The sequence below is a fragment of the Microcaecilia unicolor genome, chromosome 9 (assembly GCF_901765095.1).
Source record: "Microcaecilia unicolor chromosome 9, aMicUni1.1, whole genome shotgun sequence".
NCBI classification, from domain to species: domain Eukaryota; kingdom Metazoa; phylum Chordata; class Amphibia; order Gymnophiona; family Siphonopidae; genus Microcaecilia; species Microcaecilia unicolor.
The window spans coordinates 203,327,872-203,353,860 of NC_044039.1; the positions used below are offsets into that span (position 1 = coordinate 203,327,872).

The 25,989-nt window shown below is 43.4% G+C and overlaps 1 protein-coding gene across 1 annotated transcript in view; it reads left to right on the forward strand.

Moving 5' to 3' along the window:
• DICER1 (dicer 1, ribonuclease III) overlaps positions 1-25,989 on the forward strand; it is a 157,276-nt gene that overhangs the window by 119,631 nt on the left and 11,656 nt on the right. The window contains exons 23-25 of the mRNA XM_030213736.1: positions 7,879-8,034; positions 19,193-20,075; positions 24,038-24,306. Of these exons, the coding sequence (XP_030069596.1) occupies positions 7,879-8,034; positions 19,193-20,075; positions 24,038-24,306 (1,308 nt within the window). The remainder of the gene's footprint in view (positions 1-7,878; positions 8,035-19,192; positions 20,076-24,037; positions 24,307-25,989) is intronic.

Here is a 25,989-nt window from a genome sequence, read left to right on the forward strand (position 1 = left end):
TTATGAGCCATGACATGGCCCTCTAGAATCAGCCCAACTTGGGTATAAGTGAAGGAAATGCAATCTGTTAGCCAATTGGAGACTGCGTTTTCCGATGGCGGTATTGGGCTACGTGCGTCAAATGTCACTTGATGCATGTAGCTGCCACGTGCCAGAAAATAAAAAATATTTTTCAAATGCGCATAGTGGATGCGCGCCACAATTGAAATTACCGCAAGGGCCATGTGGTAACTGGGCGGTAACTCCAATTTGACGTGCGTTGGGCACTCGTAGTCGCCTACGCGGCTTAGAAAAGGACCCCTCAATGAGCAATTATATTTCTCCGAGGACAAGCAGACTGCTTGTTCTCACATGTGGGTCGATGTCCACGTCAGCCCAGGAATCGGCAAATTTTTGCAAGCAAAAAAGTAAAGTTTTGCCAGAGTCTTCTGGTGCATGTGCAGCGCGCACCACGCATGTGCGGACTGATTTCCCGCCCGTCGAATGAGCACTTCTCAGTTTTTCTTTCTCAGCGTTTGTTTCTGCTCCTCTCAGGCACAGGAAGAGTCTTCTTCATTGCAATTTTGTTAGTTTCTGTTTTGTTTTTTCTTCACAAGATAAAAAACAAAAAAATAAGGTTCCCATAGTTTTCCCTTTAGTTTTTTTTCCCTATTTCAAGTTTTCTTTCTTTTTTGTCATGGCCGGGTTCTCCCCTTTCTCTTTTGTGCCTTTTTCTAATTTTTGGGAACAGTCGCGTCTTTTGATTTCGCTGAAGCCGCATTTCCATCCATGTCATCGAAGACTCCCAGTGCGTTGTACGCGATGCAACCAGACTATATCAGGTACCGATACCCACGCCTGGTGTATTCAGTGCCTTGGGCCCAACCATAGCCCAGCCACTTGTAGTCTGTGTCTGTGTATGAAGAAATGGACCCAAGCATCTCGAGAGGCCCAATGTGAAAAACCTTTTGGGCTCAGTCCAGTCCTTCGACATCAACATCGGTACCGAGGTTGGTGGCGTTGACATCGAAGGGAGCATCGACGTCGGGGAGACAGGTAATGACTGCTATGAGACCAACTCGTGCTGGGAGCAGTGAGGCGTGGCGTGGGTCTCCACCTGCCTCGAGGCCTCCTGTTATGCAGGCCCCCTGGGACCGGCCTTTGTTGGACCCGGCCCCGAGGAGGCGTGAGGATTCCACGTCCTCATCGGTACCAAGAAGCGTCGGCGCCAAGCTAATCGCTCACCCTCGATACAGGAGGTGCCGATGCGTCGGTCTCCTGGCAGCCCAATGCCTGCTTCTGAGCCTCCATGGATTCTGACACCGCCTGTCCCACTGACCCTGCAGCCTTCTCCGTTGGCGGCTCTCGACAAGCGCATCCGGGCCTTGTTTCCAGAACTTCTGGAGGGACTGCTACATAAGTCAGCTTCGATGTCAGGAGTGCTTGTGCCTTCTGTACCATCTGCTGCAGCTTTGTCTGGCCCTTTACCTGTGGTGAGGTCCCCGACTGTGATGCCACCTGCGGCATCGGCTGCCACCCAGGTTGACTCCCCTTCAGCATTGGTGGAGGGAGCTTCACCGCAGTCGGACAGGGCATCGACCTCTCGACATCGCCATAGAGGACATCGTTCCTTGGCGTCGAAGCACCTTAACTCAGGTTTTATCCAACACTGAGCAGGAGCGTTCGTGGGAGTCAGATGAGGATCTCAGGTACTTATCTTCTGATGAGTCCTTTGGGATTCTCTCTGATCCTTCCCCTCCACTAGAAAAGAGACTGTTTCCACCGGAGAGTCTGTCCTTTTCCTCTTTTGTCCGGGAAATGGCTACGGCTATTCCCTTCCCTATGGAGGTTGAGGATGAGCCCAGGACTGAGATGCTCAAGGTCTTGGATTATTCTTCTCCACCTAAAGAGGCTGTGACAGTTCCTCTGCATAAGGTACTGAAGGAAGTCCTTATGCGAAACTGGCCAGCCCCTCTGTCTGACCCCATGGTCCCGAAAAAAGCTGAATCCCAGTATCGGATCCACAGTGAATATGGGTTGATGAGGTCTCAGTTACCCCACAATTCCATTGTGGTGGACTCCGCCCTCAAGAGAGCCAGGAGTACTAGAGACTTTGCTTCAGCGCCCCCAGGCAGAGAAGCTAGGACTCTTGATTCTTTTGGGAGGAAGACGTATCAGGCTGCTATGCTCGCTGCCAAGATCTAATCATACCAGCTCTTCATGAGCATACACTTGTGGGACTCAATTCGTCAACTGTCCAGCTTGGTTGACACAATCCCTATGGAGCTGGCCAAGCCTTTTCACCAGGTGGTCAGGCAGCAGAAGGCATGTTGCAAGTTCCTGGCCAGGGGTACTTTTGAGGTGACATCCAGAATCGCTGCTCAAGGTATAGTGATGCGCAGACTCTCATGGCTGCATATCTCTGACCTGGATTATTCTGTCCAGCAGCGGATGTTCCTTGCTGGGGGGACAATCTTTTTGGAGAAAAGGTAGATGATCTAATTGATCAAATCAAGAAGCATAATGATGCTATGGATTCTCTCTCCCACCCGGCGTCTTCTGCTACTGCCTCCTCATCTAGGAGGTTTTTTGGAGGGAGAAGGAGTGCCCCCTATACCTACTTTAGGCGTAGGTACACTCCTGCTTCTCGGCAGTCTGCCCAAGCTCAACCCCAGCACGCTCGTTCTCATCAGCAGCGTGCGGCTAAGGCCCATTCTGCTCCCCAGCAAAATCAAGGGACGGGCTTTTGACTGGCCTCAGTAAAAGTGTCCATTCTGGACGACTCACCAGTAGAAGGGAGGCTGATGTTTTTTCACCGAAGGTGGCCTCTCATAACCTCCGACCGGTGGGTTCTTCAAATAGTCCGGCTAGGATACACTCTCAATCTGGAATCCGAACCTCCAAATTGCCCACCGGGAGCTCAATCTTACAGTTCCTAGAACAAGCAGATACTTGCAGAGGAACTCTCCACCCTTCTACAGGCCCAAGCGGTTGAACCCATTCCACCAGGGGAAGAAGGGCTGGGATTCTATTCCAGGTACTTCCTTGTTCAAAAGAAAACAGGGGGGATGCGTCCCATCCTAGACTTAAGGGGCCTGAACAAATTTCTAGTTTGAGAAAAGTTCAGGATGGTTTCCCTGGGCACCCTTCTTCCCATGATTCAAGAGAACGATTGGCTATGCTCTCTGGACTTAAAGGATGCTTACACACCCATCTCGATACTTCCAGCTCACAGGAAGTATCTTCGATTTCGTCTGGGAACTCAGCACTTTCAGTACTGTGTGCTGCCTTTTGGTCTGGCGTCTGCACCCAGAGTATTCACAAAGTGTCTAGCGGTAGTCGCAACGTCGCTATGCAGACTGGGAATACATGTGTTCCCTTATCTCGACGATTGGCTGGTGAAGAGCACCTCCAAAGGCAGGTGCTCAGCAGTCCATGCGAATGACTATTCAGGTGCTAGAACTACTGGGGTTCGTAATCAATTAGCCCAAGTCCCATCTCACTCCGATCCAAAAGTTGGAATTCATTGGAGCCCTGTTGAACACACAGTTCAAGCTTATCTTCCTGAGGCAAGGGCAGACAACCTCCTGTCCCTGGTGTCCATGGCTCGAGCGTCTCACTGGAATAATTTGAGAGCAGGAGACTCACCCAGAGGTGGTTCTGACCCAGTCGATGGGAGGAGGGTCCTAGTGTAGAGTGCAGGCGGACATGAGTGTATTGGAGAAAGACCCTCTTAAGTGGCCGCAGGGTAACCCCAGGCAAATGGCTAGGCATTTCATGACAAGTGGCTATGGTGAACTGCATAAAGACAGGACTATTCTATTTATACGACTATCCTAATCGCTTAAGCACTGAATATCAGCACTTAACTGGGTAAGTGCCGACTCTGTCCCGGGAACTCCCACAAACTAGCTGGTTTTGGCTTAGACGCTAACTTGACATATTCAGCGGATTTGTCTGGTTATGAATATGCCCATTTAGCCCCAGAGAAGCGATTTAAAGAACCAGAAGCTGTTTCTACCTGTTTAAATCACTTTGAATGGTACTGCAGATCTTTAGGCACCCCGCCCCCACCTCAGTTCTAGGTAAAGGATGGATACAGCACAAAACTGTCACGTAAAAGAGTAATAGCAAGTGTACACCCTACAATAACCACACCCTACTGCACACTTCCTATCTCAGAAAATCTGAAAATCCTTGGAGTCACCATTGACCGAAACCTCACTCTCGACACTCACGCGAAGAACACGACGAAAAAAATGTTCCAATCGATGTGGAAACTCAAAAGAATAAAACCTTTCTTCCCAAGAAACATCTTCCGCACCCTAGTACAGTCACTAGTAATAAGCCACTTGGACTACTGTAAGGCTCTGTACGCAGGCTGCAAAGAACAGACCATCAAGAAACTCCAGACAGCCCAGAACACCGCAGCCAGACTCATTTTTGGAACACCTAAATATGAAAGTGCGAAACCCCTCAGAGAGAAACTGCACTGGCTCCCGCTCAAGGAACGAATTGAGTTCAAGATCTGCACGACTGTACACAAAATCATTCATGCAGATGCCCCACTCTATATGCTAAACCTAGTGGACCTACCGCCCAGGAATGCCAAAAGATCGGCCCGCAAATTCCTCAACCTGAACTTCCCCAGCTGTAAAGGAATGAAATACAAACAGGCGTATGCTACTACCTTTGCGTACAAAAGCACACAATATTGGAACGTACTACCCATGACCCTGAAAACCATAACCAATCTAACAAGCTTTCGCAAAGCTCTGAAAACACATCTCTTCAACAGAGCCTACAAAAGTCACCCTCAATGAAACATATCATTCCTTAAACTACATAAGGCACCTCTACAACACCTCTCACACGACCTTACCTAACACCTTTCCATCTGAATTCCTCTTTCACCTCAGCTTATGATTGACTGTTTTCGTTCTTTCAAATCATGTAACGACGTTTTCATTTCCATACCCTGTAATCCACATTGAGCCTGCAAAAAGGTGGGAAAATGTGGGGTACAAAATACAATAAATAAAAAATATATAGTATTAAACTGCAGTACAGGGAAGGAGATTGGAGGGATGAGACCAAATAAAGCAAACAATCCAACTAGGAAAAAAACCAAGTTGCTGGAGGAATCCAGCCAGTTCTAGAACTTTCAACCAGCAGAAGACACTTAGACAAGGAAAATAAACAATGGACTTGAGGAATCTGAGGGAAATTACTTGAAAAGCAGTGTTAAAAAGTGACAAATACAGACCGTAAGGAAGAAATTAAAGACCAAAGGAAAATGAAATGGAGCTGAAGAATCTGTACATTGGAAACAGAAGTGAATGGAAAAAGGACACTTTTGTTTGGGCATGGATAAACAAGTACTTTTTCACCACCTTACTCCATGCCAAAAAAAGAAAAATCTTTCAGAGACCTTCAAACTGATGCTCAAAATTACATTTTGAGTGATATAATTGAAATCATATTTATGAACAATGTTCTTATAACCTGTTATCAAGCCTTTTTCATATCTTCGAGCCAGAATTCAGTTCTGCCAAGTAATGCGATACTTGTTCTCCAATTGTGAAGCTGATGATTGTTAATAACTTGATATTACTGAAATAGATTTGGTGTTGAATGACTCTTATTTGTTTTATTACTAAGCACAGGCATTTTAAAATATTTATTTCACACATTAATTTAAAATAAAACAAACTTAAAATGCTCCCAGAATTGCCTTGTGGCTGCTTTTTTGCACATGCTCCTTTAGTCAGGATATATATTTTTATTTATATCTGTCTGTTTCTAGAGAGAGAGAGAGAGAATTTTTTTAGAATGTATATATGCAACACACCTCAGTGTTTTATGTCAGTATTTACTTTTTTTTTTTTTTTTTTTTTTTACAAAATTGCTTGTTTTAAGTTTTTGTTATACGAGTCAGACATATCATCATACTGTCTTTTGAAAGCTGATAAGTTTTGTAAAATAGTTTGTAAGGTTTTGAAGGGAATGTTAAGCAGACAGGGTTCAGAAAAATTTGGAAACTTAGGCTTCAGCCAAAATTCCTTGGTGCTAGAGGAGGAAAATCTTTAACTGTTCTCATTTTTTAAAATCTAATTATTTTTGGCTTTCTTTTGACTTTTGCTCCCCTCCAGGCTTTCTCCCCTACTTCTTCCCTTCTACACCTTGGCAGCTGCTCCTGACCATCAGCAGCTGGCTTTCTCATCCTCTGCCACTCTGTACAGCGTAAATTTTGCGCAGAATTCCCCATCTGTGTGGGAACCGGCATTGCTGGCTCTCATTCTCTTTCCCCCTTCCCACAAGAAGGTAAAAGGTTGCAAATTGTACCAGGTCCTCCTCCTCTTGTCCTTAGGCCAACTGTTTATGTGAACTGTGGGGCTGTATAGAGGTCTGCCCAATTCAGTCGGCCCCAAGATGGCAGAGGAGGAGTTTGGGGCACAATGTGCAGCCATTTACCACCACCACCTCTTGCTGCCTGATTGGGGCAGGGAGGGATGAAGGATCAATATTGCAGGGGTGGGGGTTGTTGGAGCAGGCTGGGAAGTGTCATGGGGAGGAGCAAGCATGGGGGGTAGTGGAGGCAGAGCAAGCTTGAGTTATGCCACGGAACTGTGGAGGGGAGGGCAAGAGAATAAGTTGTGTGTGTGCCATGAGGGCAAAGCTGCATAGGCAGCGCAAGCTGAGAGTGTGCCATGGGGGTGGGGAGGGCAGAGTAAGTTGAGTATGAGCCATGGGGAGTGGTGGGGGGATGCAGGAAGTTTGATTGTGTGTCATGGGGAGGGGCAGAGCAAGCTGAGAGTGTGTTGTGGGGAGTAGAAGGGGAAAAGCAAGCTTGAGTGTGTGTAGTAGGGTTGGGGGGATGGGGATGAAGAGAAAACTGAGAGTGCCTTGGGAGGGGAGGAAGAGAGAGAAACAGTGAAAGCTGGTGGGGAGGGGGGCGGGGTTAAAGGAAGGAGAAAGAATGAGGGGGAGGGATACCTTATAGTCAGAATTAGGGGTCTTGCTGGAAGTTAGAAGGTGAAAGAACTTGTAGCTGGAGTATAAGGGGGAGCTTGGGAGTCTGCAGCCTAGAGCCTAAGAAGGGAAAAGGTAAAGGGCATTTCAGGCCTGGTGAAGGTTTCAGCTCTTATGATGAGAGAATATAGAATTTCAAAATATTGTGTGCAGAATTATGAAAATATTTGCATAGAATTTAAAAACTTTTTGCTCAGAATTCTCCCAGAAGTGCCACTTGCTCTTGACCCCCCAGCAACAGTGGTGGTTTCCAGCCCTTCCTCACAGTCCTTGACTGCCACTATTTCTCCCCACCGTTTCAGTTGCATTTCTCAGGCCTAGACATCTTCTGCAGCTCGCTCTTGAATCTACCTTTCTCCCTCTTGGTCTGAGGTTGCCACAGTTCTTTTCAGCTCTGAGCTGACCATGTTTCTGCTTTTTCTGGCCTGGATTCACCACTTCTATTCCCTACCTAGATGCCTTCTGCCTTTTCTGGTCCCAGCAGCCAGTTCTTCCTCCTGTGACTCTGCTTCCCTCTGGTGGTAGATGCTAAATTTTATGTTTGGTGATTCATCAAGTTTTAAATAAACAATCTTGGCCAAGGCCAAATCAAGACAATGTACATACTTAAAAATTAGAAACCAGAATAACAACGCCAATAAAAACAGGATAGATATCATACCAGAAAGATAGAATCAATTCTGCCCACAGCAATCATGGGCCAGCCATGCAAGCAGGTATTTTGATTTAGTACATATAGAAACAGGTGTAGATAACATAGTGACCCTGTATGTGTCAGTATTTTTACCTCTGTGCCTCTGGTAATGTTGCAAGAATAAAGATGTGCAGAGTGTTATTACTTAAGCATTGTGATATTTTTCTTAAAAGGTCAGCAACTGCAATTTGTATCGACTTGGCAAGAAGAAGGGACTACCCAGTCGTATGGTAGTATCAATTTTTGATCCGCCTGTCAACTGGCTTCCTCCTGGTTACATAGTAAATCAAGACAAGAACAGCGGTGACAGATTGGATCCAGATGAATTGGTATGTTTTCATTGGTCTGCATTTACATACAGTCTCATTGAAAGCGGGGGAGAGTGCAGAAGGATTTATTTTTTTGTAATTGTCTTTTCTTGTAGCAGCAGAGGTATGGTATATCGAGGCAACAGGAATATAAATTGCACACGTAACTTCAACATCTATTATTAGCATTTGTATAGTGCTACCAGACGCATGCAGCGCTGAACACCTGATACAAGGAGACAGTCCCTGCTCAAAAGAGCTTACAATCTAAATAATACAGACAGACAAGACAGTTACGGATGAAGGAGTAATGGGAGATAAAAAGCAGCAGTGAAAAGGCGGGTTTTCAGCATAGATTTGAAAACAGGTAGAGATGGAGCTAGACGTATAGGCATAAGAGTTTGTACCTAACCACATACGTGTGACCTGTGAATACCTGGTTTCAGTAGCATTATATAAGGGAACGTAAGAGCCTAGTTCTGTAATGAACGCTAGTATTTTCTGATTACTAGGTTTGTTAGAAATTTTAATGACATGGAGGGCAATTCTATAAAGATCCAAATGTTGTCAAAAGGTGGTTTGCAAGCAGACCATTGTGTGGATTTCTGCGGAGGTTGCATAGTGTGACATGGATTAGAGAAGGCACGGAATTGGCACTGTAGCCTTGCGAGCAGACCTTGATTGCAGCAATAAGCTTGTGGCATTGTTTGTAACAATTCATGGAGATCTCAACAGCACCAAATGCACTTACCCCTTCCATTTGGTTGTATTTGATGTAAATCAAATATATTTAAAATGCAAGTCTTAGCCTGCTAGACCAGTCTAGACTGATGAGAGGTGGAGAATCTGAACTGCTTCAGTGACATCATCCATATAGAGAGTGGTAGTGTAAACACTTGTATTTTCTGCCACCAGCAGATAGGTCTACTTCAAGACAAGAAATGCACTTTCTTCAAGCTATAGCTCCCAGGGACTGATTCATGGGCCTTCCACTGGTAGAGGCCCAATTCCTCCAGAGCCCCAGATGCTAGCCCACAGACTTAGGGTCCAGATGTTGGGGGTTGGGGCAGGCAGACTATGTAAGTTGACAGGCAAATGCAAAAGAGGTCAGTCTCGGAGAGTGGTGAGCAATAGTTGTTCTCCAGTTCTCTTTAGCCTTTCCTCATATTAAAGTTATTCCATCCCCTTAATCATTTTGATCACCCTTTTTTGTACCTTTTCTAATTCCACTATCTTTTTTTGAGATGTGATGACCAGAATTGTGCACAGTACCCAAAATGAGGTCATGTCATATGGCCGTCTCTTCTTGTTCCATTTAGTTTGGGCCCTTATTACCTCAGACCAGTGAGAGCTTGATGTGATCCAGCAGGGGTATGCTTTAGACCTAGTGGAGCCAGGTTCCAGCACTCTTATGATGTCCGTCTGTGGTTGTCCCCACAAGGATAGAAATATAGAAACATATTAGCAGATAAAGGCCACATGGCCCATCCAGTCTGCCCAGCCATACCATCCACTATCTTCTCCTCTCCCTAAGAGACCACACATGCTTATCCCACACTTTCTTGAATTCAAATACAGTCTTTGTCTCCACCTCCACATTGAGGCCATTCTACATATCCATCACTCTGTAAAAAAGTATTTCCTTAGATTATTCCTGAGCCTAAAATCTTTTAACACCATCCTATGCTCTCTCATACCACGATCAAGTGGTACAATCCACACTTCAGCAGTTGTACTCGCTTGAGGCAGTGGAGCTAGTCCCAAGCCAGGAGCTAGGCAAGGGCTTGTATTCCATCTAGTTTGCCATACCCAAGAAGGGAGGCTCCTTTTGACCCATTCTGGACCTAAAGGCTGTCAATGCATCGCTCCATATCCTTTACTCTCGTATGGAGACTTTAAGATCAGTTATTGTGGCAGTTTGGCCGGGGGGAATTCCTGATTCTCTAAATCTCTGAGGCGTACTTTCACATTGCAGCTTAGGCTGAGCACAAATGTTTCATGTATTTCTGTATTCTCCGTCAAATTTTTCAGTTTCAGGCCCATCTGTTGGTCTGGCCACAGCTCCAAGGACCTTCTCCAAGGTCAGGTGGTTGTAGTGGCCTTTTTGTGCAAGCAGGACATTCGGGTCCATGTATATTTGGATTGGCTGATTTGGGCCAACTCCCAGGTAGAATCCATGGAGGCTACTTCTCAGGTTGTTTCCTTGTTCAAGCACCTTGGCTGGGTGGTGAACTATGCTAAGAATCAGGTGATTCCCTCACAGAGCTTGGAGTATTTTGATGTGCAGTTTGACACCATCTAAGGAACGGTGTTCCTCACTCAGAAACACCTGGACAAGCTGCAGTTCCAGAAGATGACTTTTTATATGCAGAAGGTTTCTTGAACTTGGGATTATCTTCAGCTCATGGTCTAAACCAATTACCTTTTCTCTGTGTTGTTTTGCATTATGAAAAGGCTTCAAGGGAATGTTGTTGGTGCCTAGTTCCTCATTATTCGTAGTGGTTGGTTGAATTATTTGTGCCTCACTTCTTACAGAAATGTCTTCAGTAGAAGTACTGCAATTGAAAGATCTCATGACATTGAGAAGTCTAAAGATACAGGGCCTGATCTTCAAGTGGCAGCAATCGGTGTTTTGCTGACCGCCTCTAGCGTTATACCTGGAAATTCAATGCTGAGTCTTGTCCAGGCTCTGTCATTGAATTCCCAGGTATACAGAGCCGACAAAAACATTACCGGTTAAGTGCCGTTTTCAGGACTTAACCGGCTATGAAGAACCACATGAAGATAGGACTGCTTTTTATGGTTATCTTAGCCAGTTATTTATTTAGATTTTGCTCACGCCTTTTTTAGTAGTAGCTTAAGGTGAGTTACATTCAGGTACTCTGGATATTTCTCTGTCCCAGGAAGCCTCACAATCTAAGTTGTACCTGAGGCAATGGAGGGTTAAGTGACTTGCCCAAGATCACAAGGAGCAGCAGTGGGATTTGAACCGGCCACCTCTGGATTGCAAGACCGGTGCTCTAACCACTAGGCCACTCCTCCACTAGCAACATTCTGTGTTCCACTGCACTAACCACTAGGCCACTCCTCCACTCAAAAGTTAAGTGGTGAAAATCAACACTTAACCGGTTAAGTACTGACTCTTCCACTGGAATGCCCCCTAAATAGCCGGTTTCATTTTGGGCACTAACTGGGCATTTTCAGTGGCATTGTCCAGTTATGTGCCACTGAAAATGCCTGGCTAGCCACAGACAAGCATTTTAAACGGTGAGAAGCCTCTCCTGGCTATTTAAATCGTTTTAAATATTGGGCCTACAGTTGCTGGTTATTACTACAGAAAGAAGTCAGCAGCATGGTAGTGCAGTCAGGGCTAGAGAACGCAGTTGAGTAACTACTATTGTGACCAGGACATGGCAAGACAACGTCGTGATCTGTTCCATAATGACTTTAAAAACTAGAACCTCAAGAGGGTGGTATTGCTCCAAGCATGAGTTTTATATTCAGCCATTAAGGGCAGGTTCTTTATGTGTTTTTTTTGTGAGAACAGGAACCTTTTTAAAGATGTGACTCCAGAAGGAAACTCTTAACGTTCAGGATAATTTTGCAGATGTCAAATAAGTTGCTGGACCACCTCAACAATTCTAAAGACCACGCTGCTGCTGCTTTAGGCTCTGCACTTATTTCATGGCTAAATAAAAGGTTTCTGGAGAGCCCTCAATTTTTCCTTTCATTTCCTAAAACAGAGCCAGTTCTTCCTCAAGGGAGTCTGTTGTACTTGAAAAAGAGCAGGCCTGCTTTTCAGGCTTTCTTTCCAGAAGAACCAGATTTATTGGGCTTATACACAGGATGCAGTCAGATTGAAAGACTTTACTCTGTTTTGTAAGAAAATGTATATTTGAGTCATCAAATTGCAATAACTTTGAAACTTCAGACAGAAGATATTAGAAAGGACAGTTCTTCAGCGCAAGCTGGGTTGCACGTCTGATTTACTCAGCAATGGAAGGAATGATTTAAAAAGTGCGGTCACACCCAGACTGAAAAGACAGTATTCATAAGGCACATGTTTTGGCTATTCCTTGCAAGGGCTGCAAGTGTTTTTTGGTTCTTGACTTGATAAGAGAGTCAAGGATTTAGGCTGAAGGAGAAGAGATTTTCTTTCACCAAGGGCAAAAATAAAGCAAAAGATCCTATATAATAATTCTCACCTCCAACAGGATGTGCTTGGGACCGTGCCTGCCGGAAGTGGTCTGCTAGGCAGGCACGCACTGACCTCAGTGACATCAGTGACAGACAATTTGGCAAAGCAAAACAATCTGAGTGCTGGCCATTAGGACACAGGGTTGATAGGAGAGTTTTAAAAGACTGAAGGAACCGAAAGTGTTAAATGGGGGGAGGGGGGAGTTCTGAAGGACTGAAAGACATGAACATTTGGGAAAGGAAAACAATCTGAATGCTGGCCATTAGGACACAGGGTAGATAGGAGAGTTTTAAAACACTGAAGGAAACGAAAGTGTTAAACTGGAGAAGGAGGGGGGGAGTTGTGAATGACTGAAAGACATGCAAATTTGGGACAGGAAAACAATCTCAATGCTGGCCATTAGCACACAGGGTACATAGGACAGTTTTAAAAGACTGAAGGAACCAAAAGTGTTCGGGGGGGGGGGGGGGGGGGAGTTCTGCATGAATGAAAGAAATGAAAATTTACGAGAGGAACACAATCTGAATGCCGGGCATTTGTACACAGGGTAGATAGGACACTTTTTTTAAAAATGAAGGACGTGAAAGTATTACATCTTGGGGGAGGGGTGAGGAGGAAAGCGGTGGAGTATCCGGATACTGGGCATTAGGGCCACGGGGGTACATAGACTTTTGAAAGCCTTAAGGAACCCAAGTGTGGGAAGGAGGAGGAAAAGGAGAGGAGGGAACAGGGGAGGGGGCCCTGTCACACACTCTCATTCTCACACACACACTGTCACACAGACAGTCTCACTCTGTCACACACCTGCACATTCACTCTGGCTCTCTCTCTCTCAAACATACACACTCCCAGGAAAACCTTGCTAGCGCCCGTTTCGTTCGTTCCAGAAACGGGCCTTTTTTACTAGTATTTCAGATTTTGGGAGATTTTAAAAAGAAACAGATTTTTAAAAAATCTATTCACATGTTCATCCATCTCCAATAGATCTTTCTCTGGGTCAAACTCGCACACTAGAGTTTACTCCAGGAAAGAATTTCTGTGAATAATGATGATGAAAAGTCTTCCCAAGTGTGTGTCTTAAAAGGAAGACTACAAAGATACCAGTACATCTGGAAAATTTCTGACTTGGATTCTTGGGTAATAGATGACATATCTGGGTGCCTAATAGAATTCCAAGCAATTCAGATTATTTTTCTTCCTTTCCAAAGTCCCCAAGAGAAGATAAAAAAAAAGTAGTAGAGACATCTAAATTCATTTTAACACCTAATCAGAATTCAAGCTATAGTTCCTGTTCTCGGGAACAATTTCAAGGGATTTACTCTTTCCTTCATTGTCTCCAAAACGTCAGAAGGATATCCAGTATTAGGTTTACTTGACTTGACTTTACCAGGTGCTTATATTCCGCTCACACCTTGAAAGGTTTCAAAGCAGATTACATTGCAAAGAGACAAGCAACAGATCACTGGGAATACAGTACAGAAGTGAAGTGCAAACCGATGACAGTGTAAAAAACGTCAGTAAAACAATACATGGAGAGCTGCAATCAGATTACAATGTAGAATAGGCAGTAATAGAGGTTCTTATATATTGCAGTATAGTCAGTGATAAAGCATTGGGGTTCAAACAGGTTACAGTATAGATAATTTATTTAGATTTTGCTCACACCTTTTTCAGTAGTAGCTCAAGGTGAGTTACATTCAGGTACTCTGGATATTTCTCTGTCCCAGGGGGGCTCACAATCTAAGTTTGTACCTGAGGCAATGGAGGGTTAAGTGACTTGCCCAAGATCACAAGGAGCAGCAGCGGGATTTGAACCAACCACCTCTGGATGGCAAGACCAGTGCTCTAACCACTAGGCCACTCCTCCACTCCAGTGATAGAGCATTGAGGCTAAGATTGAATATGTTTGTCATTTAACAAGAGAAGAATTTTGGAATCGAATACCTAAGAGCATGATATCCGACCAGGAAATAATTTTTGCTCTAAATTTACAAGGTGCCTTCTTTCATATTTCTATCGCAAAAAAGTATTAAGTTAAATATTACTGCATACTGAAATCCTCTACTTCCAGGGTCGTCTCAAGAGTTCTGAAAAGTCTCATATTTAAGACAAAATATTTTGGGTATCTCATTGGTTCTCCGTTTAGAGTTGTCAATCCACGATTCCATTTCTAACAAAAAGCACATTGAATGCACACATCCTAGAAACCCTATCAGTTTTAATTTAGACACATTTTATTTTAGGATCATGCCTGTCTAAGTGACAGTATAGTAATACATTACCAAAAGGAGTCCTTCCAGTCACATAACTGTTTGAAACTCAATCAAATCTTCAGCAGTAAAATGTCGGTGCAGTATGAGACAGGGTGCCTCAGGCAAAATTTTCCTTCAAAAATCTTACAGCATTGACTCGAAAGAATACAGCTCATAATCCTGAATGAATCCTTTGTTATTCGCTCAGTTAACTTCAGATTTTAAAAAAAAATCCCTTAATTGATAGGAATCTGTTCAGTTTCTCCTTGGCATGTTTATATATGCTAGTCAGAAAGCTTAGGGAGCAACATAAACAAATTTGTTGTCGTCCATTTGCACATAGGGGCCTGTTTACTAAGCTGCTTTAGCTGTTCAACATGGGAATTCTCACATGTTAAAAAAAACCTAATACTTGGTAAATACGGTTAATCTATGTTAATTCCTGCATTAACAGTTAACATGAGACTTTATTGACATGAGGGGAAGGGATGGGAAAGAGGTGGCTAGGGGGGCTCAGCAGTGTACTGTTAACTACAAGTCACTGAAGAGTTAATTACATCTTTAGAGGTATAGGGCAGTTATTCTCCTCATTATCTTCTGCAGTGTTAATATGTATTGCCATAGGTTAACATCATGGCTGTATTCCTGTAAGTATCCACTAAATACCGACTAATAGGGTGTGGAAAAATCACTTTAAATTTATACCTCAATACTGCCTTTTCCACTCAGCAATGCCGAAAATGGTGCAAAAATCAGTGATTCTAGTTTATTCTATTGATTATAAATTGAGCCAATGATTTTTTTTGAGCCAGTGATGAACAGAGGATGTTTGCATCCGTTTTAGCTCCAATAGACGGTTATATAGTCTAAGAGCTCTGTGAGGCTCTTTTTTCCTAATTTATAATCAATAGAATAAACTATAATCACTGATTTTTGTACCATTTTCAGCATTGTTGAGTGGAAAAGGCAGTATTGAGGTATGTATTCCTTAAGTGCCAGGAATGCCCCAAATATTACTTGGAGGTTTTATACTTGACACGATTTAGTATGTAGGCACCCTAGTATGGTAATACAATAATGTGCCCGAAGACTATAAAGTAGAACTTGACTTGTAATCACCACATCTACATTCTAATAAATAGTCCAGATATAGCATTCAGTTTTCTCAAATCTTTTGAACTTTAATTTTTTTTTTTTTAATGGGGTATCATCCAAGCAGTGTGAGGTTCTAGGACATTTATATGGGAATATACCATCTCAGTGTAGACCAGCCTTGATTATTTTGATCATTCACCCCACCAATTTTGATTTTTAGTTGATTTTTCCATATATAATGTGTGCCTTCACCAATATAACATCCCAATATCTCAGTCCTTTGACAGAATCTTAAGGCCAGTGCAATTCTTCATTACAAGACTTTTAAATTCAATGGTATATAATGAGAAACTCTTTGAACTCTTTGGTGGCAATTCTTTAAATTGGCTCCTCTTTTTTGTCATTCCAATGCAATGCGGGGAGTATCAGTACAGACCGTATAAGTCTGTCCAGCAGTATTTCCCGCCTCCCAACCACCAGTCCCGCCTCCCATCACTGGCTCCGGCACAGACCCCGTATAAGTCTGCCCTCCCCCATCCTAGCCTCTCAACCACCAACCCCTCTTCCCCCCGCCACCCAATTTCAGCTAAGCGAATGGATCCACAGAAGCTTAGCTGAAATTGGGTGGCGGGGGGAAGAGGGGTTGGTGGTTGAGAGGCTAGGATGGGGGAGGGCAGACTTATACGGGGTCTGTGCCGGAGCCAGTGATGGGAGGCGGGACTGGTGGTTGGGAGGCGGGAAATACTGCTGGACAGACTTATACGGTCTGTGCCCTGAAAAAGACAGGTACAAATCAAGGTAAGGTATACACATATGAGTTTATCGTGGGCAGACTAGATGGACCGTGCAGGTCTTTTTCTGCCGTCATCTACTATGTTAGTACTATAATGGCATCAGAACACCATAATGCCATTACAGAATGCTAGCACAAAAAAGGGGTCACACCTGCTTATACGAAGCCAGTGGCAGGCGTAGGAGGGTGCATTTAGATTTATCAATCAGCATGCATATCTGATAGTATTCTATAAGATGTGCGTGTTGTAGGGTGACACTCCCACATCCTGCCCGTGCTCCTCCCACATCCTGTCCCTTTTTCATTTGCACGCTGTGCCTCTTATTCATGAACTTACAGAATAGCACTTTGCGCAAGCATGCTCGTAAGTGGCACCTCTGTTCCTCTTGGATTATCCAGAATGGTGTCCATGTCAGGTTAGTCACCTCCCAAAATTAAGTGTTCTGTACCAAATCCCAGGTCCTTTTCCCTCTTGTCTCTTCCAGGAATTGGCCTTGATTGTTATTGGGAGTATGAATGCACACTATCCCCACCCAAACTCCTTCCATCCTAGCTTTTAGTATTATACATCTTCCCTTCGGGTCTTTTATAGAGTCGGCAACCTCCACACTTCTGCCTTTTGCAGTTATAATCTGAATACCACCTCTTCTGTGATTACTCTTATCTCCCGTTAAGAAGTCCTTTGGGCATGCTCTTACTCCTCAGGTGTGTCTCCTGCAATAGTAGTTTATCTGATTTTATCCTCGGTCCTTCCTTAATAGTTAAGCTCCTGTTATACCCCAGTTGTAGGCCTTTTACATTCATTGATATCATCTTCAACCTAAGTTTTTTTTTGTTTTTTTTTTCTTTTGCCCCCCAGTCTCAGGAGCTGGTCCTACCCTTCTCCCTTTCCCCATCCCTCCTACTTCATCTTCTTTTGGAGCCTTTTCACCTTGATTCTGCAGCCCTCCTCGCATCGCTCCTCCCTTTTACTCCTTACGCCCTCCCACAGCCATCGCACTCATACCACCACACACTAATTTTCATGTTATAATCATCCATCAATCACACACTCTCGTCTCGTCAACTCTCAAGTTGAGTCCATTGTTTCTAGAGTTTATCTTCATCTGCCATCCAATAGTAAAGCAGTCTCCTTGCCTCTCCAGTGGGTCTGCAAGAGTTTTTTTGGCTGCTCCCTCAAGTTTGTGGCTCTTTTCCCTCTGTAGTCACACTCCCTTTCTTTTTACACATCGCCAGCCATTCACCTCATGATATGTACTCTTTGCTTGCAGAGGAAGCTCCAGTGTCTCTATTAATTTGTAGCATTTATACCCCGCTCTTTCCTGCTCAATAGCAGGTTCAGTGCGGCTTACAATGTCTGGTTACAAAGTATCCCTGAGATAACATAGTTGTACAGAGTAGGACAAGAGGAAGAGATGTGGCCTACCTCCTCCAGCTTCTGGATGACTTCTTCCGGAGTTAGTCTCAGCCACCAGTAATCTTCTTTGAACTGAGAAATCCAGAAGCATATAGAAAAAGCCAATGGAAGTATACATTATTGTCCTGGAGCTTAGCTGCCACACAACTAAAGTCCTTCTCTGAAAGGTTGCCACTGATAAATCTGCATAGATGCATGCTTTATGGCCTGATGACTTTTGATTTAGCCAAAATGCATATTATGATATCTTGGAGCATAATTTCCCCCTCCCTGTTTCAGGGCTCTTTGTGTCCAATCTGTTGTAATGTCCAGTGTCTGCATACCAGGTTCTTCATCCTGGAGAACAGCCTTGCAAGCACAAACTGCCACCTGGGTGCAATCCATTTAGGTTTCACTCTCAGGAATTCCCCTTATATGGAACCTATTCTCCAGATCCCTAATTTTCTCCAGCAGTCGTTCTTGAATTTTCTGAAGTTCGTTAATGTTGGCCCTATTGCTTTGCAGTGCCTCGCTGTGTTCAGTAATTGTATTTTCCAATTTTTCCGGCCTGCTTCCCAGCTCTGCAACTTCTCCGAAGCTCCTCCCTTAACTTAATTTTGCATCTGTGCCGTCCTGTTGTAAATAATTATAGCTGCTGCGCAGCTGTTCCCGTCTAATGTCTGAGGGTTTGACTGCTTCTGTCCCTGGGCTTAGCATTGTCCCACTACGAGGTAGGTTTCGCCATTGCTCTCCCTGCTCCTCGTGCTCAGCTCTACTCGGGCACATCGTCACTCCTATATAAGCATATTTGCGGAAATCTGTCGTTTTTTGTTTAGCGGCCGTTTCCATATTCCCAGTGTTCCTCATGTCTCAGAACACTGGAACACAACCATACCTGTGATGGATTTGCCTGGCTGATAGAATGAATTACTGTTTTGTTTTTGAATTTAGAATTGGGAGTGGAGCCCCAGGCTTAGGCATCCATTTGGGTTAATGACATTGCGTCGATGTAATTTTTAATAAAAATCATAATAAGCTTCTTCTGATGTAGAAATCTCAATGAAGATAGGCAGAATTAATCAGACAGTCTGAGCATTACTGTACCAGATTAAGGAAATCAGCTGTATGCCTCTGTGTGGGCAGACACTGTCATTCGTCCTACTGTTTGCTTAACTAATTTTTTTGAACTAATGGCAGACGCCACTGATGGCTACAGCAATCAGAAACAGGCTGCCTTGGGAACTTTATAGGGCGGCATTCTCAAATGATCTCCAATCAAATAAAAAGTTAAGATATTTTACTGTAAGGGTAAATTGTTGTAAAGACATGGCCAAAGTACTTAAGCGAAAAAGACCTTCCTTTTGGTGAAGGTTGCCCTCATGCAATGGGATTTTGTTCCTGTAAATCGGCATTTCTAATACATTGTGTTTTTTTTCTTCCCTTAGTCAAAGGAGAATTCCATGGCAAATGGTAAATTTGATGAAGATGACGATTACGAAGAAGATGAAGATTTAATGTGGAGGTCACCAAAGGAAGAAATGGACCTCGATGATGATCTGTTGGAGTATGATCAGGAGCACATCAGGTTCATTGACAGTATGTTAATAGGATCAGGGGCATTTGTCAAGAAGATTCCTCTCTCACCCTTTTCCACCACCGATCCATTCAATATGTGGAAAATGCCCAAAAAATCATCCCTGGGTACTGAACAATTGTCCTCGGATTTGGATGACTTTGATTACAGTTCGTGGGATGCAATGTGTTATCTGGATCCAAGCAAGGCTGTTGAAGACGACGATTTTGTAGTCGGCTTCTGGAACCCATCAGAAGAAAACTGTGGTGTTGACACAGGGAAACAGTCTATCTCTTATGACTTGCACACAGAGCAGTGCATTGCGGATAAAAGCATTGCGGATTGCGTAGAAGCGCTGCTGGGCTGCTACCTAACAAGCTGCGGCGAAAGAGCTGCCCAGCTGTTTCTGTGTTATCTGGGCCTGAAGGTGCTCCCTGTGGTTAAAGTGGCTGGAAGCTGCAGTCCTTTGAGTTCTAGCAGGGAAACCTCTGACAGTCATAGAAAAAATCTTTCAGGAAACTCTGCTGTCACCCCTGTACCTCCTTCAGAGCCTCCTCTCAATAAAGATATGGAATATGGCTCTTTAAAGATTCCTCCAAGATGTATGTTCGATCATCCAGACGCAGAAAAAACACTTAGTCACCTTATATCTGGCTTTGAGAACTTTGAGGAGAAAATTAGCTACAGGTTTAAGAACAAGGCTTATCTTCTGCAGGCCTTTACACATGCCTCTTACCACTACAATACAATTACAGGTATGTAGTCTTACATCTCTCATTTTTTTTTTAAATCTTTGCTCTTAAAAGTTTACAGTTTAGCACTCCTTGTTCCTCAAGAACATACGCAGGTATGATCAATTACGGTATAAGTACATATAAAAAAATATATCTCTTCACACGTGGAGGGTAATTTCCAAAACTGTTCAGCTATTTATTTATGTATTCTTGTATCCCACTTATCCAAAAACAAATTTCAGTTCAAAGTGGCTTACAGTTTACATTCGATGTTCTGCAAAGTGGAGGGGCATCTATAGTTTTGTGTGGTTATTTATAGAGGTTCTGAAGTTAAATAGGCCTGACTGAAATTTGCCTGCCTTTGTGCTGCTAAACATTTCTAAGGCATGCATACCTGCAGCTAGAGTTTTGGGAAAGCAGCACGTGTTTATCAAATTTTCAAAAGTATGGGCCCTGCTTACCCCTTCTTTCAACCAGCCAGCTGCTCAGGTAGCAGGTAGGGAATATACAGGCACTTGTAGGCTTGCACTTTATGCTAACCAGTTGTCAAAGAAGAAAGACTTGGTTAATTTTTTTTGTATTAACTGCTTGGTAATGTGACCATGTTCTTTACAAGTATGCAGGCTACAGTATAAAATCTAAACCATTGTCTTATATAAAACCAATACAACTTTGTTTCTGTTTAAAAAAACAAACAAACCCAAAACATCCATGTTGATGGCCATAGAAAAATATTTGGTTAGTATTCATTTTAAATGGTTTTTTTTGTAATTTTAGTGTGTGTTTTTTATGGTTTTATGCACATCTGTGGTTTTCATGTGCATTGTGTTTACTCAAGAACCTATTGGCCCTCACAAATCGATTGTCCTCATGTTAATTCGTAAGTGTACAGTGTCACGAAACACCTAGCCACCCGATAGTATCCCCTGCATTCTATATATGGCACCCAGATTTGGGCATGTGCCCAAGATGCACGCTCAAATTAACTATCAATAATTATGTGCTAATAATCAATTATTGATAACTGGCACGCACATCTGGTTACGTGCTATTCTGTAAGGCGCCTAACTCAAAAGGGGGCCATGTCGAGGGTCCTTTATAGAGTCGCGCTTAGTTCTGATTTTTTTTCGGCGCCGAAGTTTGAGCGCCATTTACTGGATCCAGCCCTATGTATGCAAAAGTGATTTGCACACACTTTAAATTTTAAGGTGCCCATACAAATCAAATAAGCTCTTATGAATGTTTACCTGTTAACGGATTCTAGTCATTTATTTATTTATAAAATATTTATATATCATCCGTCTGACCAACACTATTCAAGATAGTTTACAAAGTAATGAAAGAATCAAAGTAATGAAAGAATCAGTGATAAGATGAAAGTATCTCCAAAAAGCAGGCCCCCCCAGCAGCAAACCAATACAATCTTCATCTACCCCCTCCCCAACTAACTCTCCCTCCACCAAGCTATTTAACTCAATTCCCACTCCCCTAAGAAACGGATGTCTTCTGCCCTTCCCAGATCGCTAACAAGAGATGCCATCTCCCTTAAACGTTCAGCCGTTCCAATTTTCCACATTTCTGCTTTGAACATGTTGGCTCTTGCCCCTGCTTTCCAAGAAGTACAAGAAAATGTCTTTGAAGCAACCTTTTCCTGGATGCATAATTCCTTATCTGGTCCCTTAAATAATCATGCCTCTGATCTTTAAACAACTTAAAAGTCACTATGAGCATTTTAAACAGACATCATGCCTTAAACGGAAGCAAGTGCAATTTTCTCAGAGAAGGGTGAGAATGTTAACAGAGCCTTTTTGCCCCTGTTAACATTCTGGCTGCTTCAGCCTAGCTGATAAGCCTAAAACAAGATATTATACTATTATAATATAATAGGCAGATAGACTCAAGAAAAATGTCAGGAAGTATTTTTTCACGGAGAACAGTGGTGGATGCTTGGAATGCCCTCCCACGGGAGGTGGTGGAGATGAAAACGGTAACGGAATTCAAACATGCGTGGGATAAACATAAAGGAATCCTGTTCAGAGGGAATGAATCCTCAGAAGCTTAGCTGAGATTGGGTGGCATAGCTGGTGGTGGGAGGCGGGGCTGGTGGTTGGGAGGCGGGGATAGTGCTTGGCAGACTTATACGGTCTGTGCCCTGAAAATGACAGATACAAATCAAGGTAAGGTATACACAAAAAGTAGCACATATGAGTTTATCTTGTTGGGCAGATTGGATGGACCATGCAGGTCTTTTTCTGCCGTCATCTACTATTAAAGGGAGCTAACACCAGGGACTAGCAATGCACAGAGCTGAATCCTCTTAAGAAGGGGTGGATTAGCTGCAACTGGTATAAAGCATTCCTCTTAACACACCCGATTTGCCCCGGCCAATCCCTCTTCACTCCAGAACCACCATGAGTGACCTAAGAGAAATTTTACCTTGTAGAAAATTCAGTCTTATTGCCAGTCATTTTCCCCTCACACCTCCCTTCCATATATGCATTCTCCTGTCTTTATTTTTTTTTTAATCGTCCCACGGATTCATCTTTATTCATATGCTTGTAGGCATGTACATGTACTAATATTAGAGCAAAAATTCTCAGTAGATGCAAAGCTAAATAGCACCTTTAAGCTATCAAGTATGCAGTTTTTACTTGAATAGAAATTAACTTAAGCTCAAATGGATTTCTCAAAATAGTTCAGCAGTGACTATTGTTCACTATCAAGGTCCATGTAGCCTTCTTAGTTACATGAGAAAAATGGGCCACCTTCAAACACTCATTTGTTCAGCAAACTGGATACATGAAACATTAGCAGAGTTCTTTGTTTAGCAACACTTTGGGCCTGTTTTGGCTCCTTCCAGAACACAGTATCATGGGCTTTAGTTTGGCCATAACATGTCATCTTTGGCAGTGATGGACTTCTTTCTCTCCGGCATGTCTATCCAACCCAGGGTGCCGAAGACCTGATTCAGAAATTGAACATGGAGGAACACTGCCACCTAAACTATTGGACTGACCCATCCAGCATTTTTTTTATCCACATGATCACATCATAATTTGCTGAGTAGAGGCCTTTTAGTGTTTAAAAGCACAACATAGCTGCTGCTTATTTATACTGAGATTTAATTGCTGGAATGTAATATACAGGATAAAATACGAAGTTCTGTTCTTGATTTTGTTGTGGTTTTTTTTTAAATCTTAAAGCATAGGCAGATAAATTGTGTAAAATGACTATAGCTACAGGTGGTCACTCGATTGTGGTTTCAAGAATTGCTGGGTAAATTAATAGGTTCCTACTTTGAAATGCATGCTGTTTGTATCCATCATATCTGGCCAAGCAGTGATTTAACATAAGAAGGTGATTCTTATTGGTTAATTTAAAAGTTGGCCCATTTGAAAATGCTCTGTAGAAAGCGAAAAAAAATAAAACGCTATTTTGGAGCTTCCTCCATAAGCTGGCCATTAGCCCATATGCATTGGCTGTGGCTTTATTTTAAAGTCTGGCATCTGTACACCCAGAATAGACAGGTTTAACTTTTATTTGAAAGTTATTTTCACTATTTTGACTACAGATTAGCATTCTAAATCAACTAGGACAATTCACTGTGGCTGACTTTGTCGTTGGTCAAGTTTCTTTGCTTCTTTAAAGTGCTTTCCCAGTTTTGATATTGTTAAAATATAGAGGAGGAAGAAACCCTTTGTGATAAAAATTTTCAGCGTTTTCAGGGGTTAATGCATGCCATGAATTCTTTCCCTTTCCTAGTTATGCTTTGCTCCCTGTGGAGCTTTCATAATTCCCGGTAGATCCTTCAAGGGCTTTGAGGGCAGCTGAGAACACGGCACGCAAACTCTTGCAATTGTAAAGAAAATATTATTTTTATTAAATTGTAAGCGGAACAGAAATGGAAAGAAAAGCGTTTCGAGTAAGCTTAATGTTTTTTTTTTTCATCTTCCTTTTGACATTGGTTGGTGTTCATTTCCAAGATTGTTACCAGCGTTTAGAATTCCTGGGAGATGCCATTTTGGACTACCTCATAACCAAGCACCTTTATGAAGACCCACGGCAGCATTCTCCAGGTGTTCTGACTGACCTGAGGTCAGCTCTTGTCAACAACACCATCTTCGCGTCACTAGCTGTGAAGTATGACTACCACAAGTATTTTAAGGCTGTTTCTCCCGAGCTCTTCCATGTCATTGACGACTTTGTTCAGTTCCAGCTTGAGAAGAACGAAATGCAAGGAATGGATTCTGAGGTATGTACTCTTCTAAACGTTCTCTGTGCACACAAGCAAAAACGTGTCCTCATTTTATTTCACTCTCCTTCTTGACATGTTTGTGGGGGGGGGGGGGGGGGGTTGTAATCTTGTTGGCTTCTGTTCTGTGTGTTTTGCATTGTATATCTGCACAGGACACCCTATACGTGCCTCAGGTTGCCTTTGATAGTTTGGTAGTATATAGAGTGGAGGAGTGGCCTAGTGGTTAGGGTGGTGGACTCTGGTCCTGAGGAACTGAGTTTGATTCCCACTTCAGGCACAGGCAGCTCCTTGTGACTCTGGGCAAGTCACTTAACCCTCCATTGCCCCAGGTACAAATAAGTACCTGTATACAATATGTAAGCCGCATTGAGCCTGCCATGAGTGGGAAAGCACGGGGTACAAATGTAACAAAAATAAAACAGATACTATTGGAGATTCTACATGGAATGTTGCTACTATTGGAGATTCTACATGGAATGTTGCTATTCCACTAGCAACATTCCATGTAGAAGGCTGCGCAGGCTTCTGTTTCTGTGAGTCTGATGTCCTGCACGTACGTGCAGGACGTCAGACTCGCAGAAGTCTGTGCAGCCACATTGGTGATCTGCAAGGGCCGACTTCTACATGGAATGTTGCTAATGGAATAGCAACATTCCATGTAGAATCTCCAATAGTAGCAACAGTGGAGGAGTGGCCTAGTGGGTTAGGGTGGTGGACTTTGGTCCTGAGGAACTGAGTTCAATTCCCATTTCAGGCACAGGCAGCTCCTTGTGACTCTGGGCAAGTCACTTAACCCTCCATTGCTGCATTGAGCCTGCCATGAGTGGGAAAGCGCAAGGTACAAATGTAACCAAAATAAAATAGATACTATTGGAGATTCTACATGGAATGTTGCTACTATTGGAGATTCTACATGGAATGTTGCTACTATTGGAGATTCTACATGGAATGGTGCTATTCCACTAGCAACATTCCATGTAGAAGGCTGCGCAGGCTTCTGTTTCTGTGAGTCTGACGTCCTGCACGTACGTGCAGGACGTCAGACTCGCAGAAGCCTGTGCGGCCACATTGGTGATCTGCAAGGGCCGACTTCTACATGGAATGTTGATAGTGGAATAGTAACATTCCATGTAGAATCTCAAATAGTAGCAACAGTGGAGGAGTGGCCTAGTGGTTAGGGTGGTGGACTTTGGTCCTGGGGAACTGAATTCGATTCCCACTTCAGGCACAGGCAGCTCCTTGTGACTCTGGGCAAGTCACTTAACCCTCCATTGCCCCATGTAAGCCGCATTGAGCCTGCCATGAGTGGGAAAGCGCAGGGTACAAATGTAACAAAAATAAAATAGAGACTATTGGAGATTCTACATGGAATGTTCCTATTCCATTAGCAACATTCCATGTAGAATCTCCAATAGTAGCAACAGTGGAGGAGTGGCCTAGTGTAGTGGTTAGGGTGGTGGACTTTGGTCCTGAGGAACTGAGTTCGATTCCCACTTCAGGCACAGGCAGCTCCTTGTGACTCTGGGCAAGTCACTTAACCCTCCATTGCCCCAGGTACAAATAAGTACCTGTATATGTAAGCCACATTGAGCCTTCCATGAGTGGGAAAGTGCGGGGTACAAATGTAGCTAAAAATAAAAAAAAAATGAGAGTATTACAGGATGAAATTGGGTGTAACCA